The sequence below is a fragment of the Diplotaxodon limnothrissa genome, linkage group LG22, assembly GCF_057381915.1.
Source record: "Diplotaxodon limnothrissa isolate DT_005_m linkage group LG22, D_limnothrissa_male_GT1.1, whole genome shotgun sequence".
Lineage (NCBI taxonomy): Eukaryota > Metazoa > Chordata > Actinopteri > Cichliformes > Cichlidae > Diplotaxodon > Diplotaxodon limnothrissa.
The window spans coordinates 18,088,736-18,101,442 of NC_140616.1; the positions used below are offsets into that span (position 1 = coordinate 18,088,736).

Here is a 12,707-nt window from a genome sequence, read left to right on the forward strand (position 1 = left end):
TACAATCAGATCCACTGCTGTCAAGCACAATGCCCAATTCATCAATACACACTCCAAACACAATGGAAAGCACTGTGCATGATCCATCTGCTGATCTATTCATCTTTTAAACCAATTAAAATGCAAGCAACACTTCTCTAATGAACACTTGAGGCACATGAGACACTTGATAGGAGCTGTAATGATTCCCGTTAGACAAATACATCCCTCAGATTAACTCGATTCTGACGTGCAACATCGAGGAAATAATTCAGCATCTTTAATTCACTCTGAAGTGTATTTATTCTGAGGAAATAACTTTGCACAAAACACATCAATATTTCCTTCGTGCCCCAGTGCTTCTTATGGTCTGCACTTAAAACATCTTTCTTATAAATATGTAATTATCAAAATTACACCCTGTTTTGTATATTGTCATGGATCTTACTGGAAGCTTCAGAGAACACTAAGAGGTCCGAGCTGGGTGTCTCATTCACTGACAGGGCATGCAAGGTAATTTACAAACAGTGAGGGCAGGGGTTTATCCATTTTATCCAGTGTACTCTCAGCGCAGCTGTGGCCGCACTGGCATTCTGATCTGAAGGATCAGCTCTTAATTTGATCTAAGTGCTGAAAATGAACCACACTGCTTGAACACATACGCAAATGTTGCAATGTATGGTGGAAACACAACACTGTACAGGTTGAACTCAACTGTAATTTTTGTAATGTTTAGGATGAAATCCCGCAAGCGGGTCAGTTTTCATTATAACAGGACCCACAGCAGCAAGTGATTAAAAGCTCCTTTCTGTCTAAAGATGCAATGCAGTGTGATAAACTGCTGGAGTGCTTCTAGTGGACAGCCAGCAAATGGTTATTACCCTTCCCCTCAAATATATTTGCACTGTCAGTTTAGTGCTGAAAAGATAGCATTTCTCCAATGGGAAAGCTAGGATCCATAACTAACTTCAATAGACCTAAATTACTTTACCAGCATACTATTAGGATACGCAGACCACTAAAAAATATGAATAAAACTGTTAATTCTAGTTGGACAAAATCTAACTAGGCATGGTCCATGAGTATTAACAGCCAAAATTTTAGCTTTTTTCCTTTTTGAGAGCCTTTTAATTGATGCGGAGGTCCAATGACATCACCCCATTTTAATTTGGTAAATACTGCAAAACTAATGCCATTTTAATCTAAATTTTAATTAACAAGCAAACAAACTGAAGTAACACCAGGGAAAAAAAAAACTAACCAAAAAAGTAATAAAGTATTTGATCAACATGAGCAAGGGAAGGCTTGGACTGAGACCCAGGTGACGACGTAGGAATATTTGCAACTTCCCACATCTTGCACTGGACAAATAGTCCACATATTATTTTAGCTTAAAAAACCCCCCCCCAAAAAAAAAAAAAAAAAAAAAAAAACCCCACACTTTTTTTTTTTTTTTTTTAAAAACACCAATAACTAAAAAAATAAATGTAAGAATAATACTGGTTGGTGCAGCACATTCTTGGCCGTTTAACACATCAACTTATTTCAGTTTTTAGTTCAAGTCTACTTTTGTTAACTAGCATTCAATTTTTAACTTTATTAACCACAAGATTCGTGTTAGGTGTTTGTAGTTTTTACAGAGTAAAAATGAGGTGATGTCACTAGATCTGTGAATCACTTAAAGGCCGGGTTTCTCTATAACTAGGCTGTTGTAGTAGTTTTCTTCAGATTTAAAGAGTCTGTATATCCAAGTAAAGTTATTGTCTTCAAAATAACCCTAGCTGTGGGATGCAGCAAATTGCTAAAGCTCCAAATTATGCTGGCTTACAGGAACAATGTTGTATTTCCAGTCCCTCCACCCACCAATGCCAAAAACCACACAAACACCAGATGAAATGATTTCAGTCAGAAATGTATATTAAATTAATCACTTATTACTTTAACGAGCACAATGTACAGTCAAAGAACAGGCTATGGTCCATTAGTGCCTTAGACAAGCAAATTAATACATTAGTCACTCATGACACACAGGGGCGAGAGTTGATTTAAAAAAAAAAACAAAAAACAAAAAAAAAACCTGATGCTTCAGGTCATCTTTAACATGAGTGAACATGTAGCTGTAGAGGAGACTGTGCAGGAAGTCCCTCGACTTCAGAGGCATGAAAGGTCTGTCCATGTTATTTAGCATTTGCACTGCCCCAGAGAGGTCTGTGTACAACTAGCATCTCTCACTTTAAAGATACAGACATGTACATCCATATCTGACACATACAAATCATTTGTGTTTGAGCATGTGTCAAAAGAAGAAAAAAATAAAAAATAAAAATTGAGAGAGAGAAACCCCCCTCCTTCCTTTGTTGGTTTTCAGAGCCAGCAAAGGAGCTAGTGAACAAGGTCCAAATCCCCTCGACAAGTGTCACAGTATTTTTCCTTTAACCCACATAAGATTTTGTGCCTTTTAAACCAGATTAACCTCTGAGAGAAAGGAGTGCACTAAATACAGTGTCCCTGTATCCAAGCTACAGCTCAGCACAGAGGGAATCTCCTACAGTAATTCCATCAGGGCTTTCGAGTAAAAGGAAACCACTGAGGTCACAAATGGAAATCACAGCACACGTAATCCATGTATCATTTAGAAAACAAAAAAACAAACAAAAACCCAATAACTTATCACAAAAACACTTAAATGGGCCATTGCAATAATACCTGGGCAATAAACACACAAGGATGGAGCTTTAAATTTGCCCAAATTATATCTGAATCCAATAAATATTAAAAACAAAAACAAGATGCATTGAGTGAATTGCAATACAGAAAAATACATCATTGTCATTATTTCATTTAAGCAGCGCCAAGTGAGGAGTCCGAGGTGCAGAGTCCTCACGTGGCAGTGATTCTTTTAAACACTTCAAAAATTGCCTACAGACCAAATGTACTGTTCTCAGACACAGGAGCTACACAACTATTGATAGGTAATCAATACAAAGCATGTGATTCAATGGATCTAAATCAATTGTACATTTTGTAAACTGAATTTTAATTAGGAAACAAAACCACCCCAAACATATGGGGGGGGAGGGGGTCCCATCTCCAAAGAGTCATCCATTTTGTTGCATAATGTCATAAAAGCTTGGGCAAGAGTTCTTTTAGCAAACAGATTAAAGTCGCAAAGAGTCAAAACTAGGGTCATCTTCCAGGAAAAAATTTGAACTGAGGTATCAAATAACCAACCGTGTGTCATTGCTGGAGGTACAAAAGTGAAATTCTGGAAGAAATTACAGGACACTGCTGTTTTCCAAAGTGGCTGGAATGTTGACCACATTTAACCCCTCATCCCAAACACCACACTGACCTCTCCTCTCACACAGTGAAAGCAGAGGTAAGGCAGATCTGTGCAATAAAATATGGGACAGAGGCCGAGGGTACTTAGGGACTGTACGGGAGAAACGAGAAGTTCTTCATGGCGCCACCCAGTGTCACGCCGGCCTCCTGCATTTCGTACCTGAGGACAACAGTGTGACGATCAATTCTCTTAATGTCTTGTTGCTACATTTTCATGAGTGGCAGACACCAACGCACTCACCAGTCAGAGGTGGAGACTGTGTAGTAGATTGGCAGTGGGGGGGCAGTGGAGAGGCAGCTTAGGTCCTCTAGGCCGCACACCCCCATGTTGGAGAACAGAAGCCAGTCTCCCACACTGAGCTCTGGTAGTAGGCAGCGCTCCACCACCTGGTCTAAGGGGTCCAGTGAGGGCCCCCAAAGGCTGCTGGCATACATTGCCTCCTCAGCACACAACGCACGCTGGGGGGCAACAAAACCCATCAAAACAGGCAAAAAACAGACAACAGTAACCATGTGCGTGCTATCACATGATCTATTCAGTCATGAATTGAGTTTAGTCTCCTCTACTAACCTTGTGTACTGACGGGGCAGGGATGGAGTTTCCCAGCAGCTTGCGGCCAAATGGACCATAAACACCCTCATTCATGTAGTACAGGAACTCAGTATCCTCATTGTTCTCACCTGAGTGAATACATTAGATAACCATTTTAGAAATCTAAAACAAGAGTTACTTCAACTAGTTTGGTTCTGATTGTATGAAAAGTTAAATAATCACAACCTCAGAGAGTAAAGTAACTCACCTTGAGCTAGGCTGTCCCAGTGGCGAGTCACCACCTTCTTGCCCATAATGTTGACAGCCAGGCTGAAGGCGGAGGCCACGTAGAAGCTGCCCGGCTGGGCCAAGACCTGCACACCAGAAAGCTGGGGGAAGTAGGCATCCAGCAGTGGCCTGACTGCAGTTTCAACCTGCATACAGTGAACAGACAGATCAGATATTTTCAGATTAAAAAACAAAAAGACAAACATAAAGGACTGGATCATAGGAATAAATGCTTTTGCTTATTAGCTAATAATAAGCTTCTTGCTAATAAAGCAGTTAAAAAGAAGATTGAAGCATTTCTAAATGAGTCACTTCAGTTCACTACTTGCCTGTTTCAGCTGAAACTCCGAGCCAGTAAATCCACCACCAATGTCAAGGATGTTCATGTTAAACCCCACTTCCACCTGAGTAGATACAGACAGTTGTCATATCAGATAAAGTCATTTCAAGACAGAATACTGGGGGGTGGGGAATCAAGTTAATATATGTCTACTACTAGAGTTATGATTTCATAATTAGGACAGCACTCACCCCCATGTCAAACACACAGCGGGCATCTGACAGTGCATGGGTGTAGGCCTGTTGCAGGTCCTGGCAGGAGCTGGGGATGTGGAAGGTTACCCCCACCACCTCGACTCCCAGCTCCTTGGCTGCTTCCAGCAGGTGCCGGCAGCTCTTGAGAGAGGAGCCGAAGGTCATGCTGGTCTCAGCCGCGTGGGCCTCTGTGGTCAACTGCAGCAGCAACCTGGAAGGGGTGGGAGGGGGGGTCAGATGCATTTTAAATTAGACCATGGATCTTCTTTTGGACTTTGCGTTTATTAAAAAAAAAAAAGTTTGCTCATTTACTTTGCATTAGGATGCAGACGGGCAATCTTGGACAACTCTGCCTCATTTTCACACACAAGATGCTGGATGTTGTTCTTGGCAGCATACTTGATGTGTGCCAGTTGCTTGAACACACTTGAGAGGATGATGCTTTCCGGTGGTACACCATGATCCAGCACCAGGCTCATTTCAGCCTGCAGGTAATAGGATGCACAAAAATAATAAATAAATAAATAAAACCACACACTCATTAAAACAATCAAAAGCAGTACTAAATGCGTTGCATAAGTTGAAAGGATAACAGTCATCAGCTGACTACCAATCAATGATGCTTGTAATGTAATTTCCCTTAAAAAAAAAATGAAGTGCTTACATAAGAGGATGAAGCACTTTGCAGCTTAAAAATAATTACTGACTGAGTCAAAACTACATGAAAAAGCTTACCTTGTTGGCGCAAATGAAGCCCAGGCCCAAGGATGCCAGCAATTCAATGACTGCAGGGCTGCTGTTGCACTTGACTGGGTAGTAGGGCTGCACATGTGGCACCAGGCTCTGCCAGCACAAATGCTGTTGCATCAGTGCACCGAGATCACCCACCACAAAAGCACTTTTCTCCACCTGAGCAATCAGAAAGAAGGTAGGGTGCAGGTAAACAAATTTATCAAACATGTATAACTACAAATCCCATCAGATTAAGTAACTCACTGATGCAAAATAGAATTCAGGGATAGCCTCAAGAGAGTGTTATAGAAGCTGAACTGACCAGAGCCTGTTCACAGATGTGTGCATCAATGACATCTTCCAGAGTCACTCCTCCCTCCAGTAGTTCAATGATGTAGCTGGGTTGGTCAGTGAGTCCTTTCATCTCAACCGTATTCCGTTAATCCGACAATCATAAAGAGCAGATAAACAAGTCAGGGGGTCACGACTGAGCCAATGGGTCCTGCCGGTATGCAACAAACTGGAGAGAAGAGGGAAGAGACCAAAAAAACCAAACAAACAAACAAAAAAAAAACAAAAAAAACAAAAACACACACACACAGAAGAAGAAAGGAATATATGACTATGGCCTTTAAAAAACCCCAAACAAAACAGCTTTGTGTGCAGAATTGAGTCCTTCTCCCACACACACCTTCACTATAAAAATGCATGCATCTTTGTGTATAAGACACACATAGCTACTCACATGGACAAGTCAGGAGATGGACCTGTCCCTTTATCAGCTAGGATCCCAAGGTGGCTCAGCGTTGAAGTTAAAGTGCTCCCGGTAAAGAGCCGCCCCTAGGCCCTCTGGGTAGCGTTCATACACCTGTGCAGAGACAGGGGAGCCCTGAAGTACAAGCACTCAGTATTAGATATAGATCCAGAGGAAAGACACTTTCAGGAAACATGTAGCACAGCGTTCTTAAGGAGGCTCAACAATCCTGATTGTTGCTTTTGATGTTTAGGTCTTATCTATTGAATATTTGTCATGGGTCAAAACCTGAATGACACAACACCCCTATCGGTTCAGTTACACCCGACTTAATGCCTGTAACTGAACTACTACCCCTGTCGTTAGTGTTTTTATGGCTGCTGGTACTCCTTACGCGATAGACGTCCAAATAAAACACGCGCATGCGCTGTAGTACTCACAACAGTGTCACAACTTGACAAATTGAGTATTATTTCAATGCGCAGACAAAGCATAACCCCTAACTAGAGCAAACTGATGTAATACGTTACATTTGACTAGTTAAAAGATATTTGTATTGCTCAAAGGAAACGCCATTGTGACAAAACACACTGCTGAAAGGTTCATGGAAACGACAGAACCGCTAACTGACGACGGAAGGAGCTTACGTTAGAGCTGGGTGTCCTTAAAATTTCAATAACAAGCCGCTAAATGACACAATAAACGAATAAAAGCTACATAGTGGTGCCGTGACTGCGTCACAATTTCTTAATACATTGAGTTGAACACGAAAACACCCGGAAAACACATATTTCAATATGTGGCTCGGTCATGTGCAGCAAGAAGGCAGAAAGACGAGCCCGCCATGTTACGTCCGCCCGCTGAACCCAAAGAACTCAATCGAAGTACTTCGCTGTACTTACGTGAGATAACGGCCAGAAGGTTTTGGAAAATCGTCTTCTCTTTTTCGGCGGAATTTTTAAAGAGTAGTGGGCACAATGATATAAGAAAGAAAGACGGCTGTTTTTGCCATATGTCTAGGCGAAGAACGCGCGTCGCTCGAGTAGTGTCTTCTCTGCCTGAGAGTGGGGTGGAGATAGACTGGAAAAGGAGGCTGGGGAAGAGGAAAAGGTAATCAACGGCTCGTGGGCGTGGCTTGAACGTTCAGTTTGACCAATTAACGCTCTGCATTCGTGAGCGCATACCAAATACGCATTTCCGAAAATTATACAGGCTGCAGTACATCTGTGATGTTTTTTCAGGTTGCATAACCATAAACTTTCCAAACAAGGCCACCCAGTAAATGAGCTCAAGAATACAACTGCTCCGTTTGTCAGGGAACAGCTCACACGCACTTTTGTGGTTGCTACAGAGCTATAGCTGCTATATTTTATATTTAGGAAAATATGTATAGGAAAATACTATGTATAGGGCATAAACGCTATGTAAAATAATAAACAGAATGTCAAAACAATATTTTCTAGAAAGCAGTAATTGTTTTTAAATGTCACATTTGTCAAAAGATATCAGCAATCAGCATCTGTCTAATTTCCAGAGATAAATAGTATTGCTCAGGCGTGGCTGAAACTTTGCACCTGCTTTGTGTTTAGTTCAGCAGTTCGCTGTGAATGAACAACGAACACAACAGATTAAAATAACATATTTTCTTGATTTCTGTTGAATGCAGTATTTAAACGCTCTGTGAGTGTGCCAGTAAGGGTCTGCTGTCTGCATCAAACTTGTGAGAAAAAGGAAGAAAATACCTGAACATTACCACAGCAAGTTTTTATCACATTAGTGGAAAAAACACACAGACCAGATGAAAATAGCTATCTGTGCGGAGTGTATACTTTTATATCTATGGTTTTCATTTACTGATTATCTTCCAGTATTCTGTTTAGCCAAAGAGAAAACTTCTGGTCTTATTAGCATTACGACTAAACACAAATGCGCTGTAAAATGTAAGCAACCGTCTTTGCATATAAAAATCACATGGACAAGGCAGGAGATGTCCGACTATTAGTTATAGAATTCCAAAATGGAATTATTTCTAAACATATTAATGCAAATATAAATTATACTTATAGCCATGCTGGTCAATTTCCAAAGTACATTAAAAAACAATATGCAATAAATATGCCATCACTGTGGATTCTTTGCACCTGTTGGCAAATACCTTCAGATTATTTGCTATCTTTATGAAAGTCAATGGTGACAAAACAAAGCACATTAAATTTACAATAGTATAATAGTAAAATAGTGTGCTTTGGATTTCTGTTAATTGCAGCATTTCTGCCTGTAACCAATTTCAATTTGTTTGATCTTTTTCTTTGGTGTAGTGGTTTAAATACTTATCTGTAAAGAAAAGAAACTAACAGGCTGAATGGTGAACCACAGCTGAATAATATATTATCAAGTCCAAGTTATGTTTAGTCAGTTTTTTTCAGTATTTTGTATTATTTTGTATTAATTGTTGTCTGTTGTGGCTGTATTGACAGTGTGCATGTAAAGATGGATGCATCCCCACTTCAGAATAAATCTAACTATGGGTTACCTGAAGCTGAACGTGAACCTGAGGCCAAACATCAGAGAATGTATGCATGGGAATAAGGCCCGCACTTGTTAAACTTGATTAAAAGGGTATCTAATTAAGTCATACCCACTCAACCTGCCCTGTCTTTAGGTAGCCACCTGAGTCTTTTCCTAAAGCTTTGCTTGGTCACTCACACTTTTATGACACTGAGAACACAAAACATGCAAACAAAACACGCTCCCCGTTTCAGTTGTACACGTTTTGGTATTGGTGCTTTCGTCACGTGATGAAATAAGATGTGAGAGTTCTTCAGAATGTTCTGTTCTTTGATCCTCAAGATCTGTCACGGTCATCATAGCCTTATTTTAGCTGCGATAATTTCAGCTTAAAAGGGATGTAAAATTAATTTCAACAAACACACAGTTCAGTATGACGCTAAAGCACTGGAACACTGCAAAGATAAGTGCGGAAACACAGCCTGCAGGCACTTTAGTCGTATGACTTTCTGTTGCACCCAACCAACGTGTTGCACGTCTTCACCCGTGTGTTTGTAAACAGCGTAGAGGTCCTAGAGCGCTTATCTTTGCTTTATGACACTGCAGTAGACACAATGTTCACAAAACAGCATGACCCAGAAATGCTTAACCAAACAACATGGAAACTGTTTTGCACATATTGCAGAAACAGCTAAACAAATGACTGTACTTCTGAAAAATTACTCTAAAGCTTACTCTAAAACTTCAAAGTCTATTTGGGCAATTTGGACAAGAAAACCATCAACTGAAGTATAAAAGTATGTGCTTCAAGTTTCATATCGGGGCCCATGGGGTCAGGAGTAAATTAGATTTAGTCACTGTTTGTAGCAAATAAATTCAATTTGCCACCATAACTAACAAATATTTTCAAAGTTAACACACTTTCCATTGTGTGAAGACTGCAGTAAGAAATCTGCAGGGATGTTTCATGTGCTCACTGCAGTTTAAGTAGTGTTACTAGAAATATTAAGACAGAAATGGCAGTATCACATTTTAAAGGGCCCGATGACTAAAATGCACTCACTGGCCACTGTGTTAGGTACACTTGCTCAACTGCTCATTAAAACAAATATCTAATCAGCCAGTCACATGGCTGGAAATCAGTGCATTTAGGTCAAGATGACACACCGAAGTTTAAATTGAGCATCACAATGGTGGGAAGAAAAGGTGATTTAAGTGACTTTGAACGTGGCATTGCTGCGGGTGTAAAATGGGCTGATCTGAGTATTTCAGAAACTCTACTGGGATTTTCCAATGCAACAATCTCTGTAAGTGCAGAACAAAAAAAGAAGCATCAAGCCTGAAAAACACACATTTAGAGCAGAGGAAAAGTATTGAGTCTTTACTGGACTGTGTGCAGAAAAAGAAAAAACAAATTTCAACCTGTTTACCTCGCTTACCTTTTTACGCGGTACCTTTTTATGCCTTAACCTGCATAATTTGTGTCCACTACATTAATGTATTTGTGATTCAAAAGTTCAGTTTCTTCCTTTCTGTACCGACCTCTTGTGGTAAGATGTAATCATGGAACTGCTGTGCTGTCTTACTTGTCAGTTACTGCCTTTAGGTGGCACTGAATGTCTATGAGACAGCAATCTTCAGGTATTGGTAATGTGTCAGCAACCTCTATCTCTATACAGTACACTGCATACTTAACCTTTTTGGACCTTTTTATATTGCTAGGCATATAGGCAGGATAATGGCATCACATCGAATTTTAAGTGTTAAATATACACAGTGACTGATTTTTATGTAAACAAAAAAAAAATTGTTTATTTGTTTACATGAAAATCTAAATAACCTGCTACTAAATAACCCTTTTGAAGTAACTCTCAGCAGTTATTTGGACATGAAATAGTTGGTAGACATGTTATTAACCCTATGAGAAAACTGTTACTTTTATTCAGGTACAGTGCCATCATAAGGCTACAGGAAACACTTTTATTCAAACACAATTTCTTATCAAAATGGCTTTAAAAGAGATCTGTGGCAGTATGTCATAGCTCAGCTGTACAGACTAAAGATCAAGTGTACAGGTGTAAAGAATAAATAAGACATAGTTATGCTTGATTTAGAGAGACTAGAACAAAGCTGTTGTTTTGTTAGTATATCCCCGTGCAACAGCTTTGTTCTAGCAGACAGTTTCCTGCACAACGTTTATTTGTACAAGCACTTTATACAGCATTTCACTGCAGGCTTTCCAGCCCACTCTCTCGCTCTAGATCTGTGCTGGAATAATTTGCAAGTGCACGTTAGCGAGGCCCCTTCACTGTCCACTTTTAAATCGCGTCTTAAAACCCACTTTTATTCTTTGCCTTTTAACCTCAGCGAGACTTAGTTTCTCTTGTAATGAAATTAGTTATTTAATTAATTATTTTACTTTTTCTTTTATTTGGCTTTTATTTATATCTTATGCATTTTATTATATAGTTCCTATGTACAGCACTTTGTGTCAGCTGTGTTTTTTTAAAAGTACTTTATAAATAAAGGTGATGATGATGATGTGGTTCTTCGCTACATTAGCAGTTGTAGTGAGCAGAACTGGTACAAAGTTTGCAATGTTGTTGAGTAGAACTTTTAAAGGATTTTTCTTTTTGATTTCTGTCAGGATTGTCTGGACCATGTCATCTCTGATGCCACGGGAGAAGATGGCCTGGGTTTCTATTGATGTGATAGTTTTGGAGACTCGATCCAAAGGGATCAAGGAGGGGGAGGAGGACGCTCCCAGAAGCCGTGCAGGATGCAGGGAACTACCCCTATTACCACTTCCTGTGCGGTGAGCAGTTTGGAGCAATGCTCCTGCTTCTTCCCTTTAAGGATTTCAATGTAATTTCTGACCATGTTGAGGAGTTTAGGTGTTCTGTAGAATAAGTTCAAGTTAAAAAGTTAAAAGAATGATCTTTTCAACATATTTAAAGCATCACAGAAATATTGAAACACTGTAGCTGGACCGTTAACAAACGTATGTCAGATGTAACTCACTGAAATTTAGGAGGTATGGCCTCTGGAAATTTAAGGAGCATCCAGGCTTGAAACTCTATGTCCCTCATTTTATTAATAATGCTCACTACCCTGAAACAGGAAACACATTAACAGTGCAGTTTTGTTTAGATATTATGTGAACATAATGAAAAAAACAAATCTCCAAATTACTACAAGTCTTGTGAGTTTTCTCTCACCAGTTTCAGTAGAGTTTTGGCTTCTTTTTAGTCAAACCCCTCAAGTTCAAACTCCCAAAGCCTTAAAAAGAAAACAAAACAGAGGTTTTCTCTCTGCATTTACACTTTAACACAAACAGACTGTCAGGTGTGACAGGGATGGTCTGTAGGTATCAGTGTAACTCACTGCTCTCTGCTCTGCTCTCTTTGCTCTTCTCCACCAACAGATCTCTCAGATTTTCAATAGTGATGTGTGATGGGATTTGATTCCCCTGCTGAAGTCTAAGGAACTCCATCATCGTTGGAATCTAAAAATAAAAGGAGCCATTTCATCAACACCACTCTCAGGTCCTCAGATATTACCTGATATTTTATGTCAACTGTGGGTCTTACCTGAGCCCTGTAGTGTGGAAGATGCCAGCAGATCTTCACAGCCATGTTGTAAATGGGTGTATTGAACAACACCTGTCAAAGAAATAAGAAGTTCCTTATTGCTACTTAAGTCGATTCTCAGTTTGTCAGCTTAAAAACCACATCAAATTCTTCAATTTGTTGAAATGCAGAACAAGCAAAAACTGTCATATACCCTGATGGGTTTGTAGATTCTTCTACTTGCTTCCATTGAAATGTTGTTGTTGTATCACAGTCGGGAATAAAAACTGTCAAATACACTCCAAAAATTGTGTAATGTAAAATGTCTCCGGACTGGTTGTTTGCTGCTCTTTGAGTTCAGCAGGAGGAGGTGAACCCACAGCTGGGAGTGGTTCCATGGTGTCTTGGAGGATCTTACTTCAGGTTCATGATCATAATTATATTCTTTCTGGTCTAAACCTCAGACAAG

At 39.8% G+C, this 12,707-nt stretch overlaps 1 protein-coding gene and 1 pseudogene across 2 annotated transcripts; both read right to left on the reverse strand.

The window, feature by feature from the left end:
- Positions 1-2,064: 2,064 nt before the first annotated feature.
- On the reverse strand, positions 2,065-7,225 carry azin1b (antizyme inhibitor 1b). Of its 2 annotated transcripts, none has more exons than XM_085346345.1 (11): positions 7,064-7,225; positions 6,153-6,275; positions 5,730-5,927; positions 5,411-5,584; positions 4,988-5,160; positions 4,673-4,886; positions 4,471-4,545; positions 4,122-4,287; positions 3,893-4,002; positions 3,563-3,780; positions 2,065-3,481 (listed from the first exon to the last, which is right to left on the reverse strand). In XM_085346345.1, exons 3-11 carry the CDS (start codon positions 5,829-5,831, stop codon positions 3,406-3,408), a joined length of 1,308 nt encoding a protein of 435 aa, XP_085202471.1. In that variant the 5' UTR covers positions 5,832-5,927; positions 6,153-6,275; positions 7,064-7,225; the 3' UTR covers positions 2,065-3,405. The 2 variants fall into 2 exon arrangements, with proteins under 2 accessions (XP_085202471.1, XP_085202470.1); XM_085346344.1 differs by having other exon boundaries at positions 6,153-6,296.
- Positions 6,186-12,488, reverse strand: LOC146609762 (uncharacterized; annotated as a pseudogene).
- Between the last annotated feature and the right edge of the window lie 219 nt (positions 12,489-12,707).

Excerpts from the sequence above, each read along its gene's own strand:
- azin1b (XM_085346345.1), bottom strand. The coding sequence starts at position 5,831 with ATGAAAGGACTCACTGACCAACCCAGCTACATCATTGAACTACTGGAG. Across the intron at positions 5,161-5,410 it reads GCTTCATTTGCGCCAACAAG|GCTGAAATGAGCCTGGTGCT; the intron begins GTAAGCTTTTTC and ends TATTACCTGCAG. Across the intron at positions 4,546-4,672 it reads GCTGTGTGTTTGACATGGGG|GTGGAAGTGGGGTTTAACAT; the intron begins GTGAGTGCTGTC and ends GTATCTACTCAG.